At 35.7% G+C, this 22,228-nt stretch overlaps 1 protein-coding gene across 4 annotated transcripts in view; it reads right to left on the reverse strand.

The window, feature by feature from the left end:
* The window catches only part of MYSM1 (Myb like, SWIRM and MPN domains 1), a 44,488-nt gene that overhangs the window by 1,706 nt on the left and 20,554 nt on the right, over window positions 1–22,228 (reverse strand). For 2 of the 4 annotated variants that reach the window (XM_006096108.3, XM_023759967.1), the window contains 13 exons: window positions 21,209–21,307; window positions 20,017–20,786; window positions 16,288–16,418; window positions 15,080–15,183; window positions 13,595–13,672; window positions 11,359–11,447; window positions 7,397–7,451; window positions 7,012–7,062; window positions 6,273–6,347; window positions 5,472–5,660; window positions 3,627–3,759; window positions 645–750; window positions 409–466 (listed from right to left, as the gene is read on the reverse strand). In XM_006096108.3, coding sequence (XP_006096170.1) covers window positions 409–466; window positions 645–750; window positions 3,627–3,759; window positions 5,472–5,660; window positions 6,273–6,347; window positions 7,012–7,062; window positions 7,397–7,451; window positions 11,359–11,447; window positions 13,595–13,672; window positions 15,080–15,183; window positions 16,288–16,418; window positions 20,017–20,786; window positions 21,209–21,307 — 1,938 coding nt within the window. The remainder of the gene's footprint in view (window positions 1–408; window positions 467–644; window positions 751–3,626; window positions 3,760–5,471; window positions 5,661–6,272; window positions 6,348–7,011; window positions 7,063–7,396; window positions 7,452–11,358; window positions 11,448–13,594; window positions 13,673–15,079; window positions 15,184–16,287; window positions 16,419–20,016; window positions 20,787–21,208; window positions 21,308–22,228) is intronic. The other 2 variants (XM_023759965.1, XM_023759966.1) reach the window with 2 other exon arrangements.

Below are 22,228 nucleotides of genomic sequence, written 5' to 3' on the forward strand. Positions count from 1 at the left end.
ACTCTTATATCCTACCAGGAAGTTAAGTAAGATGACCATTTAAATTTAATTGTTAGATTTATAATACCATTCTTCAAAATGATCAATTGTTAAAGCTAAATGGAAACATGGTGCTTTTGAATTTAATAAAATGAGAAAAATGTTCTCTATTATGTACAATAATATGCTAAGAAATTTATCAACTAACACTGACAAATTTATTCTAAAATAGTATTATTTCTATATGCAAGTGTGGACAACAAAATGTATTACTAATTATCTCCTAGAAATTAATTTTAAAAAGAAAAAAAGCAATAAAAGAAACAGAAAATGTATCCACAAAGCATTAGGCATCATGGGAAAACACATTGAGATAAATAGCTTTAGAATCCTCAAACAAAGGAGCCAATTAAAATGAAGGCAGCTTACTTTCTGCAAACAAGTCAGGTCAGAATCCCGGCGAAAAATTTTATCCATAGGGACACTGCTGTTGTAAAAAACAGGAAAACAGAGTGATGAAACAAGTACTATAAACTAATCAGTTCTGCAATAAACTATCCCTGATGCCATACATCACAATTTTACATTTAATTTGGGTTTTCTCTAAAACATAATTTAATGAGAAATGCTGCAGATATGCAACCATCTCAAATCACAGCACATACCTATGGGAGAGCCTGTATTTTTCTATTATCCATCTTGTCTTTTCAAACACTAATCCCCACTGAGGTTCTTCTAACATCTGCTGTACTTCGAATTTATAAGGTACACCTAGAAAAGCAGAAAGAAGCACATTTTAATCAACTATTTCTTAAATCTTCAATTTCCTTTTCCCTATTTATATATTTATACTTTATTTTATCTTTTCTGATAGCGCATTGGACTTCTTCCAATCTCCTTTTAATTACTTAAAATCCCTTCACTGTTTTCACAACCATAGCTTTGCAGACCAGCTGAACAGCACTTCAACATAGTGAGCCGCCATTAAATATTTACTGCCTTGCTGAACTTAGTTCACCAAGCATATTAATGCCAAGCAATTAATAATAATAATAAAGAAAAGTGCTATTTGCATGACAATTCTATGCAAGGAATTGTGAGAGGTAAAATGATCACATAATTTATTACTTAAAACAAGAGACTTTTTGAGTGAAAGGGGGCATTACTAAGAATTGAGCCAGAATGACAATAGTCTTAAACTGAGCCTAATCTAAGCAAACCAAGACATATACCATTCTAGTGATTTTTTAAATACAGGTTATATTAAGGTTTACAACAATGTTATAAGGTAGGTACCATTATTCCTATTTAACAGATAAGAAAACTGAGGCTGACAAAGGTTAAACAACCTGTTCAGACTAGTAAAGTGGAAGAAATTGGATTTTAAAACTTACCATGTTTGCCTGATTTCTTTGTGTGTGTGTGTGTGTTTTTTTAAATATATTTTTATTGATTTCAGAGAGGAAGGGAGAGGGAGAGAGAGAGACAGAAACATCAATGATGAGAAAAAAAATCACTGATTGGCTGCCTCCTGCCCACCCCACACTGGGGATCAAGCCTGCAACCTGGGCATGTGCCCAGACCAGGAATCGAACCATGACCTACTGGCTCACAGGTGGACAGTTAACTACTGAGAAACACCAGCCTGGCTCTTTTTTTTTTTTTTTTTTTAATGAGAACACTGAGCCACAGAGAGATTAAATAACATGTTCATGGACATATATAACCAGTAAGAGGTAGAGCCAGAACTTGAGCCCAGGCATTCTATCTCGAGCTTATGTTCTTAACCCTTCCATTTATACTGCCTCTCAACTGGGTTTTTGACATCATAAGGCTCTTCAAGTAAATAAAAGCCAGCAAATCAGAAGGCATAAGAAAAAAAAATATGACTATACTTCCCCCATTTTTTTTCCATGTGTATGGAAGGAGGGAACAGCGGACTTGATGATAATTATCTTTTTTTCATTCCTCAATTCTCCTCCATTACATTTCTCACCTCCAAAAATTTAAGAAGAGTGACTCCTTTAAGCAAACTCCCTTTGGTGATCATCATTCACTTGATATGCATTGATTCCCTACTAAGCGCAGGCAATGGCTATAATTATAACTATCTATTGAAGACCCTAGTATTTGCTAAGCACTTTACACACATTATTGACAACTTTTACAACTCCCTATAAGCAAGGTAATAATTTTTTCTCACTTTATGGATGTGGCAAAGAAGAATGAAAGAGGTAAAGTAATCTAACCAAAGTAAAATAACCACAAATGCCAGAGCTGGGATCTGAATCCAAGTGAAAAGCTCCTACTCCTAATGAAAGTAAAAAATGAGTATAAAGAGAGATAAATAAATGCATTTTCAGTCTGTGCTGATGGAAAATGATAAGTAGGCACACACACACACACACACACTATATACAGCTCTATTTAGTATTAAGAATATTTTTGTAAGTTAAAAAAGGCACTAAAACCAGCAAAAAAATTCCTTTTGAATCCACTAAAAACCAGAAGAAAACTAATCACTAAGTATATATCCTGCTTATTAGAAGTACAGAAAATGCTTAACCAGTAGAGACATTTAAAAATAGAATTTGGATATATGAGAGAGAGGGAGAGGGAGAGGGAGAGGGAGAGGGAGAGAGAGAGAGAGAGAGAAAGAAATAGAGATAGACAGAGAGAGGGGGAAAGAAGGAAGAAGGGAGAAAGAGCCAGTAAAAGTACCATAGACAGAGAGAGGGGGAAAGAAGGAAGAAGGGAGAAAGAGCCAGTAAAAGTACCAAAATATAAGGTATCCCATGGCTTCTAGAAACCTAATAAGCAGTGTTAATAATGGCCAAGCCATTTAAGAAGCAGTTCTGTCCAACAGAACTTTCCACTAATGTTGAATGGCCAAGCCATTTAAGAAGCAGTTCTGTCCAACAGAACTTTCCACTAATGTTGAATGCTTGTGCACTGTCTTATGTGAACATCCAGCACTGTTCCCTCTAATCCTTTCAAGTGATTCTCTCTCCCATCTGCTGTAGTTTCTTCACATGCTTATGCTGGTCCATTTCTTGGTAAGTACTAAATTTGTACCTTCTACAATCTATGTGATCTTCTGATCTCTGTCCCTCTGTCCTGTAAATTTAGCTGCCTTGGTCTCACCTCCATCACCTCAACTCAGAGTCAGCCTAGCTCTGGGTGGGTTTCTCCTCCTTGTGCCATGCCTGGAAATTCTTCCAAGTTAGTAAGTTTGGTTAATTTGGGGCTCACTATTTTGTCCAGTTTTGGGTCATTTAATTCTAATTAATTTAAATAGCTCTATGTGGCCAGTAGCTACTGTATTGAGCAGCATCAGAGTAGAGGTTCACTCCCAAAATCCAGATTGTGAGATTAATAAGTTATCTAAATTGAGAACAAATTAACTGTGATTCTTCCTTTTTAACGTTTTGTACAATTATACTGGCTAAAGAATGATGTATATATGTTCTATGTGCATTTTGAATGAAGTTAATGTCAATACTATTCATTCTACAAAAATCGACAGAGTGGGGGTCATTTCCCAGGTGCAAGGCACCTAGATTCACATAATTGTAAATTCTTTGATTTGTAGAATTCTAAGAAGTAAAGATAGAAATAGGGTGAAGTTGTTTTTGTTGAAAACTTACGATAAGAGCCATCAGGGCTAATTTCATCACTTATAACCAGACAGGTAATCTGGGAATATGGTAAAGGATTGTTTCGATTATAGGGACTAACAATCATTCCAATGAACTTGGCACCACCTCTGGAGAAGTAACTCTACAATGAAAGGTAAAGTACAATTAGTTTGAACTACATAAATTTAAAAGTCAGTATTTATCCATACCAACATTTTAAACAAAAAGGTGTGTTAAAAATTCAGATCCAAAGAGCAACTAAATGAAATGTCTTCTATAGTCATACCACACTAAAGTTTTCAGGCCAAATGTGTTCAGCCCAACCTTAAAAAAAAACTTTATTTGCCGTGAATATATTTACTAATTATATTCACAACCCATCAGCTATATTCTTTCTCAATATGGTAATAATTTACAAACAGCTGCCTACAGCAAAAGCATAAAATTGCAGAATAAAATAAAACTTTGTATTTCTCAGAGATGCAAAATATATGTTTCTGATTATTTCAATTATTCCCAGTCCCTGTCCTAATTGTTCCCATCAATTTTTAAAGGCTCTGGGGGCAGAGCCACGTCTCACTGAGCAAATGCAGGAAGTCAGCCGGTTTGGAGACCCTGAATCCATTTCTTTTCGATGTACTAGTAAAACAAAATCTGCCAGTGGAGGCAGGTGGCAGAAGCCAAAGGAAAAATAAAGGTACTTTGTAATCTAAGCCACAGAAGGTGAGGGAAGGTGGGGCGTTCTCCACATAAGACCCTCACCCCCGTGCAGCCAGACTCCACCAAGGTTACCAGCTGGGAGTGACTCAGGGTCAAAGAGAGCAGCTGCCCAGAGGCACAGGTGCAATGACAGGACCTCTGTCCCCTGGGGGTAGAGTAGAGGGGATGGGGGAAAGGGGGAAGCCCATCAGAGCAAATGGCCACAGGGTGAGGGGCCGCTTACCCAGAGGTCATAGGTAAAGGAGACATAGGATGTGGGCTACCGGAGGGTTCCAATTTTAGCTCTGCCCTTTTACTGCCGGCTGCCCTCGAGGAAGTCACTCACCCTCTCTGGGCTGCAGTAGCCTCACCTGTACAATGGGCCACAGCTGCTCCTCTCAGAGGAGTGTGGGGTGATTGTGTGTGTGCCCCACTTGCCCTGAGGGCTTCCTACTCACTAGTCAGCACCCCTGCCTCACCACCCTTCCCTCCCGCAGCCTTCCAGGGACTGCACAGGCCGCTCTGGACCTCTTGCATGGACCCTAGACGGGCCACTGCTCTCCTCTCTCCTTTTCAATACCAGTTGTCACAGTCCCAGCAGAAAGAAAAAAAAGACAGTACACACAAACGATTTTCTGGAAGTACTTTGGCAAAGGCACTGTTGACAGGTGGGAGAGCAGGGCCAGACAGCCAACCAGGGAGATGGCACCCCAGAAACAGAGACTATCCAAGGTCTCAAGGGGGTGGGGCCACATGATGAGCCGGAAGAGGGCACTTGATCAGGGGGGCGGGGGCACGTGATTAGCCAGAAGTTGATCCAATTAAATCAAATTTAGTTAATTGGATCAAAGTTAGTTGACTAGTACACTGCTCTAAGAAAAAAAAAATTTTAAGGCTCTGGGAATAATTATCACTGTTACTTTGATGGCTTGTCTGTATTAAACAAAATAGCTCATTTTCCAAAATTTAAATAAACATGTATTACTCTTGTAATCAGAAAAAAATGCAAGTTATTTAAATACTCCAGATGTAAAATACATCAGAAACGCAATACTTCGCTAGGAACCTTAAAAGTACATTTATGTACTAGAAAGCAATGACGGGGAGAATCTGCAATCATTTACAGAATGCATACACATAAGACCCATAACACACCTGGTATTTGGCTTGGGTATCAATATCTCGTAGGGAAGGGTTGGGATCAAAGGCAGGATGAGAATGGTACCAGCCAATAACACTGTAGCCTCTGACAGCCAAGGCTTCCGAGGCCTGTGTTTGTGAGACAGGGTCCATCTCACACTGCAGTCCTGTACTCAGACTGTTACATGGTTCTGCTGCACAGACCTAAAAAGGATTAAAACTTGTATGATTACACTGAAATTCTGTTAATTCTACTACTTAAATGTTTTACTTCTTTCACATAGACACAGAAACATTTTAAAGCCAAGCCTTTTACTTGATTACAATCATAGGCAGCCTTTAACTTGCAAATGAATTATACTCCAAAAATGTGATTGTATGCTAGGACCTCAGAATCCACTTTCTATTAAACAAGGTCATAATAATTGTTAATTTTCAGGTCAGCCCATGTAATACCTGTACCAATATACTCTTTCAGTGACCCCTATTATTTATGATAATAATTTCAACAGAATGATGCACACCAAGTTTCAACTATAAGGTTCCACATGCTTCCTGGCCTCGTAGGGATTATACCTTTTTATTGGTGAAGGCAATGAGGAACTAAGGCCTGGCAGAGTGTTCCCTCTTTCTCAGTGGTAAAGGAACATAAACAGGGACTCAATAGATGGAATGTTAAGTCACTTTTGGGAATACATAACTTTCTACATTTGTATGTTCTCATTCACATCATATGTGAAGTCACTGAAATCTATAAAAATATTTGGTATGGCAGTAGGACAAAATCTTTTAAAGTCTTTAAAATTGAGAACTTACTTCGACTATCTTATCAATTTCTGAGTATCTTCCTCCTAAGAGACCAATCACTTCTGCCATAGACACATGAGCATGCTGAAAGAAATACAAGACAGACTTAGCCCAAACAAATCACCAGACAAAAATGTCAGAATAAAACTCACTTATGCATTTCTAATATAAAGTAGTATGCTAGAGGAACTAGATGCTGGGCTCAGAGCACAGAGACTTAGATTTCAGACCTATCTGCACTGCAGTCTGCAAAGCTTTGAACCAAGCATTCAAACACTCCATGATGTTACTTTTTCACTTACAAAATAAAGATACCATTTGCTCTCCCTATTTAGGAAAGATATAAGGATACAAAGTAAAAAGTTACTCTGGAACATCCTACAGGAAAAGACCATAAACAAACACACAACTATGGAGTCTCAGTAGTTTAGTACAAAGCAACTCCAAAATCTGAGTATTGTTTTGTTGTAGTTATCTAGAAGGCAGCAAAGGACACTAGGAAATGAAAACAGGGTTAATGATGATAAACAGTCTGCAAAAACTCACATTAATTTATTTTCTCTAAAATATGGAAACATGCAATTGTTTGGCTTTTCTCCAAAAGAAAAGACTTAGTTTTAGATTCCTTGTAAAAGAGGATAGTTAAGATCCAAAATACAGGTCTTCCATACTCTCTCTTATGCCTGCAATAAAAATACACAAGAATACAAATCAGAATAACTAAGTAAACACAATAGATTATCCTTACCAAATCCATTATTAAAAGTGCTTCTGAAGCCACTTTCACCTGAAATGGCTCCTGAAATACAAAAAACACACAACAAAAATGGGGAAGCATAAAAATAGAGATCTGTTCTCTCTCACTGGAATGTCCACCCTCTTTTCCTTTACCTATCACCTATCATACCAAGGTCTCACTACCAATCAAAGCTCAGTGAGAACCAAACTTCAAAAACAATTTACCATTTAAAACCCTCTCATTTTCCATCTGTAGTACTCATCTAACCTTTAATATACCCGGCCTTGCCCACTATTATTTTTATACATATATATGCCTTGCACACACTGAAGAAGTATTTCATGTCTGACGGGAGGGCATTATGTATGGTCATTCAGTGATGCATAAGTAGTACCTGCTTTTCTTCACTGAAAAAATTACAAGGTATCAGTTGGAAGGGATCAAATGAGCTGAAAAAGAAGAAAAACATTTATTTCTAATATAATCTCAACAAGATTAGGAAAATAACATTTACAAATTTGAAAATGTGTATCATAAATTAAAACCTACTGTCTAAGAGAGAAAAATATTAAACAAGGAAATTTTCTTAAAATGTTCCATACAACCCTTCTGAAAGCAGCACTGCTCTTTTGGACTTGATTTTTAAAAAGGCGGGGGGCGGAGGGAGGGAGAGGGAATGACAGGACTTATAGGAGAAAGTAATTCTGTTATCCTAATTTCTTTAAATATCCAAAGAAGAGAAGAGAACATTAAAAATGGTCAGATATGTATCCTAGACTGAAAGCAGATTTCAAAAAGTTCAATGAAGATTTAACCAATTTCCTGACATGAGACCTGAAAGAAATGTCAACAAAGATGGAAGTTTCTCCTTTGCAGGCCAGAAGGGAATGGCAAGAAATATTCAAAGTGATGAATACCAAGAACCTACAACCAAGATTACTTTATCCAGCAAAGCTATCATTCAGAATTGAAGGTCAGATAAAGAGCTTCACAGATAAGGAAAAGCTAAAGGAGTTCATCACCACTAAACCAGTATTATACGAAATGCTGAACGGTATCCTTTAAGAAGAGGAAGAAGAAAAAGGTAAAGATACAAATTGTGAACAACAAACATGCATCTATCAACAAGTGAATCTAAGAATCAAGTGAATAAATAATCTGATGTACAGAATGAACTGGTGATTATAATGAATCAGGGACATAGAAAGGGAATGGACTGACTATTCTTGGGGGGGAAAGGGGAATGGGAGATGCGGGAAGAGACTGGACAAAAATCGTGCACCTATGGATGAGGACAGTGGGTGGGGAGTGAGGGCGGAGGGTGGGGCGGGAACTGGAAGGAGGGGAGTTATGGGGGGGAGGGGGGAAAGAGGAACAAATGTAATCTGAACAATAAAGATTTAATAAAAAAAAAAAAAATGGAAGTTTCTCAAAAACATTTCTGTCCGTATAATAATATGGCCAGCATAGAGTAGGGACTCAATATTTGTTGAATGAATAAATGACAAACAGTTCTGCTAAAGAAATGAATGTATACAGAAAGTTCTATAATAAACTAATACTTTAAAATGAAAAAGTGCAAAAAAAAAAAAAAAAGATGGGAAGAGGGGCACCTAAGCAAGTCCAGATACAAAGGCATATGTTAACCAATCGAAGAGAAATGTTAGAAAGGCTTTGGCCAGTAAAGAATTGAGATCTGAGAAATATATTAAGAATGAAAAGGTTTTGCCCTAGCCGGTTTGGCTTAGTGGACAGAGCACTGGACTGCAGGATCCCAGGTTCGATTCCGGTCAAGGGCACATGCCTGGGTTGTGGGTTCGATCCCCAGTGGGGGCATGCAGGAGGCAGCCAATCAATGGTTCTCTTTCATCACTGATGTTTCTATTCTCTCTCCCTCTCCCCACTTCCTCTCTGAAATGAATAAAAATATATTTTTTTAAAAAAGAATGAAAAGTTTCTCTACGTTCAGATAAACAAAGAATATGTTCATGTTAACACAACTGAAAAAGAGTGAAACTATTTTGTTCCTATTCTACCTGAGACTATTAGCTCCAGGAGAACACATACTGTACCTTGTTTGTTGAATACTGCATTCCAAGGGCCTAGAACAGTGCCTGACATATTGTAGGTATCCAAAAAACATTTATTGAAAAAAGAACAATTTTCAAATTAGAAAATGCTTTATGAACATGAATAAAAAGAAACTAAAGGTCAAGATAGATGAGAAAATAGCAAGAGCACATATGCATCCCAGAGCACTGAAGAACCATGATGTGAAATCACTGTCCATGTTTTTTGAGGAGTTGCAGAGAATGTGAAAATTATTGGAAGCCTTGGAATAGGCAATTATTGGTCTTATTTCAAAACACAAAATAAGCAGACTTTAGAAACAGAGGAATCAGATGTTGAATATTAGAAAAATTCTAGAAAAGATTTTTAAATAGCTGATTAGTGAGCCTTTAGCAAGTGAAAAGGTGACTACTAAGGATAATAATGGGTTCGTGAAAATAGAAGTTGTGATAAGTAGACCTATATTTCATTTTTGATAGGAAGGATCTGCTATCATTACTTCTCTGCATAGATGAAGAAATATGGGTTAACTGTAGTACCTAACTGATTAAACAATAATGCTGAAGTTTATGTTTATCCCAGGGAAATATTTTAATCAGTGATCAATGGTGGAAAAAGCAAGCATACTGACATGTTGATGATTCAAAATTACAGAGGCTATTATAAGAAAAGTGGATCTGCCCTAGCCGGTTTGGCTTAGTAGGTAGAGCGTAGGCCAGCGGACTGAAGGGTCCCTAGTTCAATTCCGGTCCAGGGCAAATACCTGGGTTGCAGGCTCCATCCTGGCCCTGGTCGGGGCACCAGGGCCACATGCGAGAGGCAACCAATCGATGTGTCTCTCTCACATCAATTATTCTCTCTCTCTGTCTCTCCCCCTCCCTTCCACTCTCTCTAAAAATCAATGGAAAAATATCCTTGGGTGAGGATTAACAACAAAAAAGTGGATCTGGATTTAAAAATCCTGACAAACTGGAACAATGACTTGATAATCATAATAAATAGAAGTCTCACATTTAGATTGTCTGGATTACTAGATGAAAAGTTCTAGGTTATGGATGACTATATTTCTTACAGTTTATCTCATATAATTTATTCCCACAACTATAACTTGACATATACTGTAGTGTAATGGTCAGGAGTATGGATGCTTAAGCCTTAATGCCTGAGTTTAAATCATAGCCTCATCAGTAACAAGTATAAGTTACTCCAAATACTTTGTGCTTCTCAGTTTCCTTAGCTATAAAATGGGAATGATATTAACTACTGCATAGAGTTGGTATGAGGATTAAGTGAGTTAATGTCATTAAGTGCTTAAAACATAACTAACAGTGTTAGCTATTACAGTTATTTTATAAATGAGGACCTAAGGCTTATAAAGGCTTTAAGTAATTTACCCAGGGACATTACAACTGGTAAGTATCAGGGCTCTTTCCTTCAAAAATGACCTAGTGGCATTCTTGGATGTTGTGTTTTCTTTGTCTTTTATGGTGTTTTTTTTTTTAGTAATTTTCACCAGTGGATTTTTCCATTGATTTTTAGAGAGAGTGAAAGTTAGGGAGGGAGGAGAGGAGTAGTGGAGGGAGGGAGGGAGGGAGAGAGGAGAGAGGTAGATGGAGAGAGGGAAAGGGAGAGGAGAAGAGAGAGAGACGATGTGAGAGAGACACATCGATTGATTGTCTCCCACATGCACTCCAAGGACTGAGGAGTGAACCTGAACCCAAGTATGCGGCCTTGTGACCTTGACTAACATTCGAACCCGTGACCCTTTGGTGCATGGGCCTATGGTCTAACCAGTTAGGTACACTGGCCAGGGCTTGAATGTCTTGTTTTAAAAGGGACACTGACAAAACTATAGTCCATTCAATGGGGCATCTGCACAAAGTGAGGGGTCTAGAAAATCAACACATGGAACTCACCTGGTGACCCTTAATGTTACAAGTTACAAATTTTAGATTATAAATGAACAAAAACTGCATTGCTAACAATCAGCACCAGCCAAAGAGAGAACCAGTTACTTCATGAGGTTGTCTATTCATAATTTCTGAGTTAAATGACCATCTGTCATAAACAAGTCCCCTTTTCAAGATAGGTTACATTCACTGAACCTGAACAAATTTAAAACTTGTGCTCCAGGTGTCCCAAATTGATAAGCAATGAAATAAAAAATTTCAAAATTTTTACATGTATTTTTTCACTTAATGTGAACAATACAATGCAACTATTTCAAATATTTTTCTGTGCACTTTCTAATCATTTATGATAAGTTAAAGAATCACATTTATATACCTTTTTGTTGGTCTTTGCACTTTTGAAGATTTAATAGGTTTGCATTTTTCCTCTTCTCTTCTTCTTGCCAACTCCTCAGCAGAGAGATGCTAAAATATAAAACACCAGTCGATCATGGATCCATTAACCATTGAGAGGTAGAATGAATAAAAATACTCCTTTAAAACCATATTTAAGGGCACGTGAGAACAAGACAAAGTTGATAGGTGTGTCTCCTTCTTGTTACTAATAAACAGAAATGCTGAATAATGTGGTTAAAAAAATTGTTCCAAAATATATAGCCATACAAAACTTAAAATTTACTCCTTCTCTTGACTTACTGATTTTAATTAATGGTACCCTGGGTCAAAAAACTCAGAATCACCTGAGTCTTTCTTCTTTCTTATTTCCCATTTCTAGTCAGCAAGTATTGAGTTTTCTTTCACAACTGAGAGACATCCCAGTGGTCATGATAAAGAGCTGATTCTGGAGGTAAAATGCCTGGATCTGCTACTTACTAGCTGAGTGACCCCAGGCAAGTTCCTAAAGCTTTCTGCGTTTTAGTTTCCTTATACAGTATTTAAAATGGGAACAGCTACAGTAATAATAACTATGTCATGATGTTATTGTGAAGTTTAGTTAATGATTGTAAAATACTGACAATAGTGTCGATACATGGTTAAGTCCTATGTAAATAGAAGTGTTTCATTCCTTTTCTATTACCAACCTTACACTCTAGCCTCAATGAACTATGCACTTTTCCCCAGAACATTTCTAGTATTTTTCCATGTCTATACCTTTATTTGTGCTGCTCCCTCAGCCTGGAATGCCCTAACCTACATTCTACATTTTGAGATTCTCTAGCTTCATGCCACAGATGAAACATCACATCCTCTGTGAAAACTTCCCAATCATATCATTTGAGAGGACCTTATACTTCTTTGGGAACAATATTATGGAACTAACCACAGGCTTTATCTTTTCTACTCTACTAATCTAAATTACTTCTAGGCAGGAACCATGTATTATTACACATGATCTTAGCCAAAAGGCCGAGAAGCGATGGAAACACATGATTACTAATTGTTGTGCCTAGAACTGTGCTCAGTTGTGAGGTTAGGGGGAGGGAGCGGGTGAAAAAAAGAACAGACTAACATTTATCACCTTCATACACCTTATTTCATTTATTTCACTGAATTCTCACAACAATCGTTTGAGGGAGGTATTATCTACTTTCACATTTTCCATTTGTATAGAGTGGACTTTTTGGACACCTTTGACAATCCAACATGGAGTCACTATCAGCCATGACAATTATGTCAAGTGTATGTCAAGTTTGAGGAGGGGTCTGGATGGCCAAAACCACAAGTCTGGACACTTGGATAAGAACTCACTGATATGAAAGGGGAACCTCCACCCCTGGTGGGTAAGAACTCAGAGCTCTGATCACCCAACACTTAAGCTTGGCTGTACCACAGGTCTCGCTCAGAGCCCTGCCAGACTTCCATTTCACCAGATGTGTGCCATCACTGTAGCCACCTAGCTCAAAACCGACACCCGCCTCTCCATCTGGGGACACCACCAGAGGCTAGGACTTTGAAAAGGGTGCTCACTTTGCTAGTTTCTATAGCTCCCCCTCTCTGTGTAATCTGTGTGCGACTCTACTGGGTTATTGGGCGGTCTCCCTAATAAACCTGGCATTGTGGAAAGACACAAATGTGTGTGAATGGCTCCTTTTGGGGATGCTCCCTTGTTCATGACACCATTATACTACACTGGCTGTTCATAAACAAATTATATATGTAAAATGCGTGTGGGTGTATACATACACACATTCATTGCCTATTTTCTTTTTAGGACCATAGTTTTTATTAGTAGAAATAATACTTCAATATTTGCATTATGTCTAATCCTTGGGACAATATTTTAATTGGGTATCAGAATGTCATTCAGCAATGTTTACTGAAATGAACTGGGCATACCAACTTCCCGGCACCCTGGAAAATATTCTTGCTAGAGAGCAGAATGTAGAAATAGATAATCAAAGTTCTGAAAATGAGTCCAACTCCCAGTTAACTGCACCACCAAACCCTTCTACTTTGCTGTTTATTAGTAACTTCTAGACAAAACAACATGGAAATGAGACATACAAATATGTATATGTTTTTAAAATATAATATTTGTGACATTAAGATATACAAATATGTACTGACAAAACAACTTTCACTAATGAGCCATTTGAAAAGGTCAAGGTTACCTCAAACGTCTGTCCTTCTAAGTCTTTTGCATCACACCAATTTCCCCATGGGTCTCGGACCCTACGCCTCCTTGTGCGCTGTGATGAGGTGAAAATAAAGCAAAAGGTAACAAGATTCACTTGGAGAAATCACAGCACATTTTAATTAAAAAAAAAAAAATGATTTTCCAAAAAGCATTTTCTCCATTAATATATTGTAATCCCCGATCAGCAATGCCTGACTAAATTTCATTTTATTAATTTATGTTCAATAGTTAGCACTCTACTCAGAAATAAAACAGTGATGATTTTCTGTATTCTGGGATTTCGTCTTTAATTTTCATTTCCTTTCACCATTTGGGAGCTAAAACACTCAAACGAAAAGTATTTTTAAGACTGCCCTGGCAGGTGTGGCTCAGTTGGTTGAGCATCATCCCATACACTCAAGAGTACCAGTTTGATTCCTGGTCAGGACACACACCCAGGTTTGGGTTAGATTCGATCCCGATCGGAGTACATATGGGAGGCAACTGATCGATGTTTCCCTTTCACATCGATATTTCTCTCTCTAAAAAATCAATAAAAACATTTAAGAAATATAATTTTAAGACCAAAAGAATCCCCAAGAAAATGACTACCTGTTCTATCACTGGTGGCAGAAAACTTGGGGAAAATATTGAAAATTAGAAGCAAAATAATTATATTTGTCTTAGAAAGGAAAAGATTGCTTAGTTAATACAAATGGTAAAAAATTACAAAGTTGGATAACTGCATTACTAATATCCAGTTTTGCAAACTCCATGTAAAGCCTTTAAATGGACTAGCTTGCCAGAGGTCACTGTCTGACTAGCAACATCTCCAGCAACTATATTTGAAAACATCCTTTCTTACAGTAAATCTAGGTAGAACTGGTTTCAGTCCAAATACTCTAAGAAAGATACTCACTCTAGTATTTATTCTTTTTATCTCACCTATTACTAATTTAACCTACTTATTTGTTCACAACCTGATTCTGCCTTTTAGGATACTTGTTGGATTATTTTTTAAATAAAATTCATGACTTTTAAACTATTGTAAAACTCACTAACCTCAAGAATTAAAAAAGTAAAGGCTAAAATATTTTCGATAACTATTCCAAAAGGCTAAATCTTAGAGTAAGAATTTTAAACAAACAAAAAATAAATTAAAGAGAAAAAAAGCGCTTCACTATACAGTGTAAATAAAATGTTAGATTTAGGAATCAAAGCAAGCAGTCTAAGGCCACTTTCGCAAAACATTACACTTAAACGTTGCCAATGAAATTTGAGGATTTTTGTTTGTTTTTGTCTTATAAGCTATGTGAAATTGAATAGAAAGAGTAAAGTGAATGGCAAGGTAAAATACAAGAGAAAACATGTTCTTCCACTAAATGGCCACTTGTCAAGCAGTTGAAGAGCAGACATACCTTACTTAACAGGGTGAAGAGTGATTTGGAGAGATCATTTAGTGAGAGAGGTGACTGCTTACCATGGATTGCAGACGCTGGGCAAGTTGGTATGCTTCTACTGTATCTTTTCTGTCTCTGATTCGTACTTTATCAACTGGTTGTGGCCTGTTATATACAGCCTGTTCTATTGGAATTTAGGGAAAACAAAACAATCTATTTTTTCATTTGTTAAAAAGGAGGACACATCTACACTGACTATATATTGTAAGCCAATTTCCAAGTTTCTTTATACCAGAGCTTCAATGTTTCTATCCTACTCCGCAATCATATTTTATGTGCCACTTAGTTCTCACATAAAAGTAATACTATAGTTTATTATAAGGAAATCTCAATAAAATGTGATACTTAGGAAATGAGTAATTTGTTTAACTTTTTTTATTAAGTCCACTTTGCTAACTTAGGAAGTCTAATACAGAAAACATGATTTCATTTTTCTTTTAGTGGCTGAGGAAACTATGACACCTTAGTTTTCCTGAAAAACCAGTCCTAATAGTGCATTGGGCAAACAAAGCCACTAAAACAAAGACCTCAGGGCAAACTGTAAATTCTATCTACCTCTATATAAAAGAAAAACCATCTGATGGGATGTTTTCTGGTTAGTTATCTTTCCAAAGACAGACTACAGAACACTCTTCTCAAACCATGGGTTGCAAGGTTCTAATTAGTTTATCACTTTGCAACTATGGTATTATCTTTCTTCAAAAAGTTTATGTCATGTTCATAAAGGGGTAGAACACATTTAAAAATATACATATTCATTAACTCTTATATTTGAGAAAAAGTAGGATGAAAAAACTTTCTTCCATGAAAAATATTTTGGCACTTTTATTACACTTAAGTGTATAGGCTCATAAATTATTTATCTTATTTAAACACTGCTAGACAGTATTTCTGGCATGAATACAATATTTGCAAATTAAATGGTCTATTATTAGACTTTTCATAAAATAATTTTACTTTTACTTGACAAAGAACTGCATTTTTAAATTATTTCTACTACTTAGACTGCATATATTTCCTTTAAAAATTATTCCACCAATTTTCACTGTAGGTCAAAGGGAAATATAATTTAATCAACAGAAATCTGTTAATTAAAATCCCAATACACTTATTCCAAAATGTTATAGCATCTCTCTAAATCCACCTGAATTCTAACCATCAAAGAAATTAATGGGTGCCGTAAGATAAAAATGTCAAGTAAAAGATGTTGTTGGGTTTTTATGTTTACCACATCCAAAATTGATTGCTCCTATCAATTCGAGGTATGTATGAATCCGTCCAATACAATTAACATCCCCACAGTTCTTCAGGCCAGGACGTACTGAGGTCTTATTTAAGTATTTCGGTTTGCATATCTCCCTAATTAAGAGATGGAAGTACAATTATTCTGGGTAAATAAAAACATGAAAAAAAGATTTCTGGGAAAAACTTTTAATATTTGAAATATCTTAAAAATTTACCCCCTCTCAATATGTAAATGTGTAGTAAATACAATACTAATACATTATAACCAAGTGTACTTTTTTCTGAGATAAAATAAATGATACAATAACTTAATAGTGTGATTTTTATAAGTATTACTTCTTTCCCAATATTAAATTCAATAGATGCCAGTTATCCTGGGACTTTTAAGTTAGAAGCTCATTTACCTACAGATCCAAATTTAAGTCTGAATTCTTGACTAAAAAGGGCACTTAATTTTATGTTTTTAATCATTATGCCAATAATTATGAAGTGATTACTCTCAGTGGAAAACAGAAATTATAGGGGATCCCAAAAGAATCAAGAAATGCCCAAAGATTATGAAGAAATGAAAGGTTTATATAATAAAACATATATTTACTGAATATATTTAATGTACCATGCTAGATGGTACAATATAAAGTGTAAGATTAATAGAAAACTTAATACTAGCAGTAAATATTTACTAAGTTCTTATGCCAGATGTTGTACCTTAATCCTCACCAGCAACTCTATAAGATATAGATTTTTTTATTCTCATTTTAGAGATGAGAAACAAAAAGGCCAGAGAAATTAAAGCACTTACTTTAAGTGACAGGATGCAAACAGACATTACAAACCAAGTATTCAGATAAATCATATAACATAGGTATTTCTTATTCAATCTTTATTTTATCCTACAAATATTTATTTTATTTTGTATCCTCTGAATCAGGCATTGTTCTGGGCACTAAGGATACAGAGATGAATAATATCAATTTCCTGACCTTACTTTAACACTTCCTGACAACACTTTAACTAGCTTCATGAACTACTTTAATGGGGAGACAGTCAAATAAATCAGTGAATAATATCTATTGTACTGTCAGGTGGCAATGAGTGCTAGGAAGAAAAAAGGATACAGTGAGACAAATAGGCATAGACTATTTTAGATAGGGTATTTGGGGAAGGCCTCTCTAAGCAAAAACCATATTTGAAATCATAAATCCTGTAAAATTTCAGGAATGGTAAAAAGTAGTTTGAGATGTGGGTTTTAAAGTTCCATTGAAAAGTTGAGATTTCAAATGTTTTAAAAGAAAACAAACGGCACAAAAGAAGGCAAGAAAGCAGAAATGAGCATGGTATAACTGGCTACCAAAAAACTGGAGTCTAAAAACTGAATTAATGTCATTAACGATTATCCAAATCACAGGCTTTAAGCAGAACTTAGTAATCTAGTACAGTGCTGAACAAATGATAAAGCCTCTCAAAATATCTGTTCATGATATAATGATGATTCATTCATTCAATCTTTTCTTCCTAATAAAGAGACTTCTGTATTCCAAGCATTGTTCTAAACATTAGGGATTTAACAATGAACAAATAGATTTAAAAAAAAAATTTGTCCTTGTGTGGAGCCTACATTATCACTGGGAGGGGGTAAGGAGGGAGAGGGGAGAGACAATAAATAAAAATATAATATTTTCAGTGGTAATAAATTCTATGAAGATAAATTAAAAACAGGGTAAGAGAATGAGAGGAAGGAGATATGTATGTGAGCTATTTTAGATAGGGTGGTTAGAGAAGGCCTTTAATTTCCCTTGGGCAGACCTAAATGAGATAAGGAAGCAAGATCAGCAAGATGTGGAGGGGAAAGCATCCAAGGCAGAATGAAAAGTCTAGGTCAAGGCCCTGAGTTGGAAGTGTGAAAATAATGAGTCAAGACTACAGATCTTGGATATTATCTTCACTTATAGTAACCTGCAACAACTTCCTTTTACTCTCTGAAACTCATTGTTCTCATCTGTAAAATGAGGACAGGTTGTCAAGAGGATTGGAGATGATTTAAATACAAGCATGGCATTGGTAGGCACTCAATAATGGTATTGGTTACTATTTTTATTAAATTCCCCTAAGCAAGGAGTTGACTGCATGTGCTTTTATGAAAAGGATCTTTTAGCTACAAACAAGTCAAGCAGGCCCTCTTTTTATTTTTAAAACATTAATTTTTCCTTCTATTTTTTTTAAAATACCACATCCAGTCCCTAAACTCTCTCTCTCTTCTATTTTTGAAGAGAACATCTGAGTTCCTATTCAAAACCTTTCTCTTTGCTTTCTCACCTACTGAAACAGCAACACTTTAACTAGCTTCATGAACTAAGGCAAATGATATTAGAAAACTACTTCTATATAATTTATACTGTCTCTATAACTTATTCTGCCTCATAGAATCCAAAATTCAAAGTAACAAATGAAATTTGATTAAAGTAACAGTAGATACTCACTGGTGATTCATACAGACATTTTTGAGTTATTTTAAAGTCATTCAATTTTGGCCATTCATCCTCTTATTTCCAAAATCAAAATTAGGTATCAATTTAATTTATCTTTTTTTAATAGTGTGAATTAGGCAATATGGAATAATGGAAAGAGTGATTTATAGTGTCAAGACTTGCACTGAAGTCTGTCAGTGACTGGTTGTAAACCTCTCCTGACCTCAGGATTGTTTTATCAAATACTAGTAGAGAAAATACCAGCTGCCTATTTTATAGGATTGTTGTAAGACAACACAGAAAAGCTTTCTGTAAACTGTAAAGCACTATGCCAATATCAGTTGTTCTTTATATATATTCTTTACTTTGATTCCACCCTTACCCAAACTTATAATTTTAGCAATCTCAACTGCCTGCAAGAAGAACAAAAATCTTTCTTAGAATATAATTATCCTTAAAAGCCAAATCACTCAATATTGTACAGCAAAATGGTTAATGATTTAATAGCCTTGTTTTCCTTTGGTAATCTTCCTAGATTGTAGCAGAAGCCCTCTATAAAGATGGCCCTACACAATCCTGAAGCAATAACAATTATGAATGTTTAACGATGTCTTAAGCTATTATGAAAAATTCGAATTACTTTCAGAGCATTTAGGCTAAGGTGGGAAGTTTTTTGGTTTGTTCCCCAATCCCCACTAAATAATTTAAGTAAAAGGTACTGACACTTTGAAGGGTAAACTGCATATATCAAAAATCCTGTTTCCTGATAAAGCTGGATGAAGGAATGAACAATCTGCCAGAGGTTCAAAGTTGAAAGCACTTAAGGCAGCTATTTAGAATGACATTATCCTGTCATGGAAGTTTTCTTTCTTTGTATTTCAAAGTACAGGATAAACTGGGAAAGATGTTATGCTATCCCCTTTCCAGAACAGTAGTGCTTTCTATACCTTCCTAACAATGCCCAAAGAAAGTACTTCTTAAGGCAATCATCTACCCCTTTTTCCAGGCCCAAACACTCTAATGAACAGAGATGGATTAAGATAGCTATAGATAACAATGTTTACCAAAGCTTCCCCCAAAAAGTTCACTCCGAGAAATTTTAAGTCATGCCTATTGAAATATATTATGTTAAAGTTCTCTGGATCATTAGCATTATAAAATACTAACTTCTGCATAAGCCTAATTAAAATACTATAGAATATCATAAGTTTTAAAACAGTATCTATAATATAATTCTTCCTTACCACTGATCCAAAATGTAATTCCTAATTTTCAAATAGCGTTCTGGTGTTTTAGCTTGGCGCCCCTCAAAAAACTCAGGAATTGCTTGTTTTTCTTCTTCTTGAATAATATTTCTATCTATTTCTACTTCTTGCTCCGGTGGCTTAAGCTCTTCTTCCTCATGGTGCTCCTCCTCCATTTGGCAAGAATGAAAAAGCATTTCATGATCACTCAAATCTTTCTGAACTTCACAAGGCTCCGGAGAAGGCAACAGCCTGGTATCATCTACTATTCCATTTCCATTATGCTTATCACAGTTTTTCATCAGTTTATTACATTTCTGATCATTTAATTCAACTGATTTTTTATCACTGGTGCTCTGTTTTTCAGTCCAAAATTTAATTCCTGAGCTTGAAAGTGTTTCCATCTCAACGTGCTTTGAATTCTGAAGATATTCCTTGGAAGATTTAGAAATGGGATCTTCCTTGCTGTCAGAGGTAATACATTCTCCTTGGTAGGTTTCATTACTTTTACTATTAGGGGTGTCTAATAAAATATCACTACTAGGATTCTCCTGAGGTGCCTGAGAAGTCAACTCATCTGCCTCATCTGTGATGTCTACTTCTTCATCGTCAGATAACTTCTCAATTTTTACAGCATTCAAGTTGGGATCAGCACGTCCCCTTAAACTTGATGGGGTCCATGACTTTGAGCTTTCATCTTCACTTCTAATCTGAAAATCACTGCTGTTCTTCTGATTTGGTGTTTCCTTCTCTGGACCATCTAATTTTACCTTATTAAAAATCAAGATAAAACCCCAATATTACAATTTGAAAACTTAATAACTGGCACAAAAAGCAGAATAAATACAATGTTATTAAACTGAGTACATCACTGGTGTATTGTACCTTTATGGTTCTTTTCTTTAAAGTGTTTGTTACATTTTAAATGAGCAATTAATATTTTATTCTTCTATTTAACTGTATGAAATTAAGTAGAATAATATAATACCTATTCAATAGGAACAATCATAACACTGAAGATATGCTTTGAAATTCTGAAGATAAATATCTGTAGAGTACTTTATGGGTATAAAATATTTCTACTATAAAAACTTGGAACATTAAGACTTTAATACCTGAATTAAAAACTACTTTTTCTTACTAATTTTATTTAAAATATTATTATCAATTAGGATAGTCATATTCTACTTACCTTATTTTTAAAGTACTGTCTGGCATAGCTCTTCACTTGTAAAATAGTTCGACTTCCAATTAGCTTTGCAATTTTGGTCCACCTTCGGCCAAATTTAGCCTATATTATCAAAATGAAAAAGAAATTGCTTCTGTTGAACTGACTTGTTAATATTCTAAGCAACTGCCACACTAAAAAGCAAGCTAAAAGAAAAACCCATCTTTATTTATTTTCTAAAGCACACAATGAAGCCTCATATATAGCTAAGACTTAAAATCAAGGCCCACATTCTTCTTTTATATAGAATCCGGACTTAATGACAACTGACCAAAATGGTTTAGAAATTAGTTTTCTTTTCATAGCTATCTAAATAAAGATACATCACTTTTATGTATTCCTAACTGTATGTATTCATATTGCACATTATGATGTTCCAAATCTTAAGAGAACTTAAAAAAAAGTATCTGAAACGGAGGCAGGTTGCATCCATTTATACAATCAACTGAATATGTTCTGACACTAATTTAAAAATACCCTCTTGCCCAGATTCCATCTGTTAAAATATCCATTATACTCTACGCAGACATCACGGTGAACCGACAAGAATCACAAATGAAGAGAGCTGCAACCAACGCCTCCCTACACCCATCTACTGTCGAAGGTTGTCCACTTGCTAACACTAAGCTGTGGTGAGAAAAACTAAGAACTCAAGGGAGTTCTGGTGTGTTCTGAAGTACAGAAAGGAATAAATATAATTTTAAAGCTAAATGGGATTTTTAGGTATCAAGTCTATCACTTGATACATACATAAACCTCCTTTATAATATCTCTAACACAAGATACTCTCTACTTCCCAAAGTAGCTCAACAATTCTAATTTTTTAGAATTCTTAAAGCTATGAAAAACAAACCACCACCAACAAAAAACCCCAGCCACAACTCAGGGGAGTTGACCTCAGGGCAGGCTTCAGGACAGGCAGTCATGACTTATGGTAGCAAGTCATCTTCAAAGATCCGACCCAAATGATAAACCTTAATTTAT

Source organism: Myotis lucifugus, unplaced genomic scaffold (assembly GCF_000147115.1).
Source record: "Myotis lucifugus unplaced genomic scaffold, Myoluc2.0 scaffold_168, whole genome shotgun sequence".
Classification (NCBI taxonomy): domain Eukaryota; kingdom Metazoa; phylum Chordata; class Mammalia; order Chiroptera; family Vespertilionidae; genus Myotis; species Myotis lucifugus.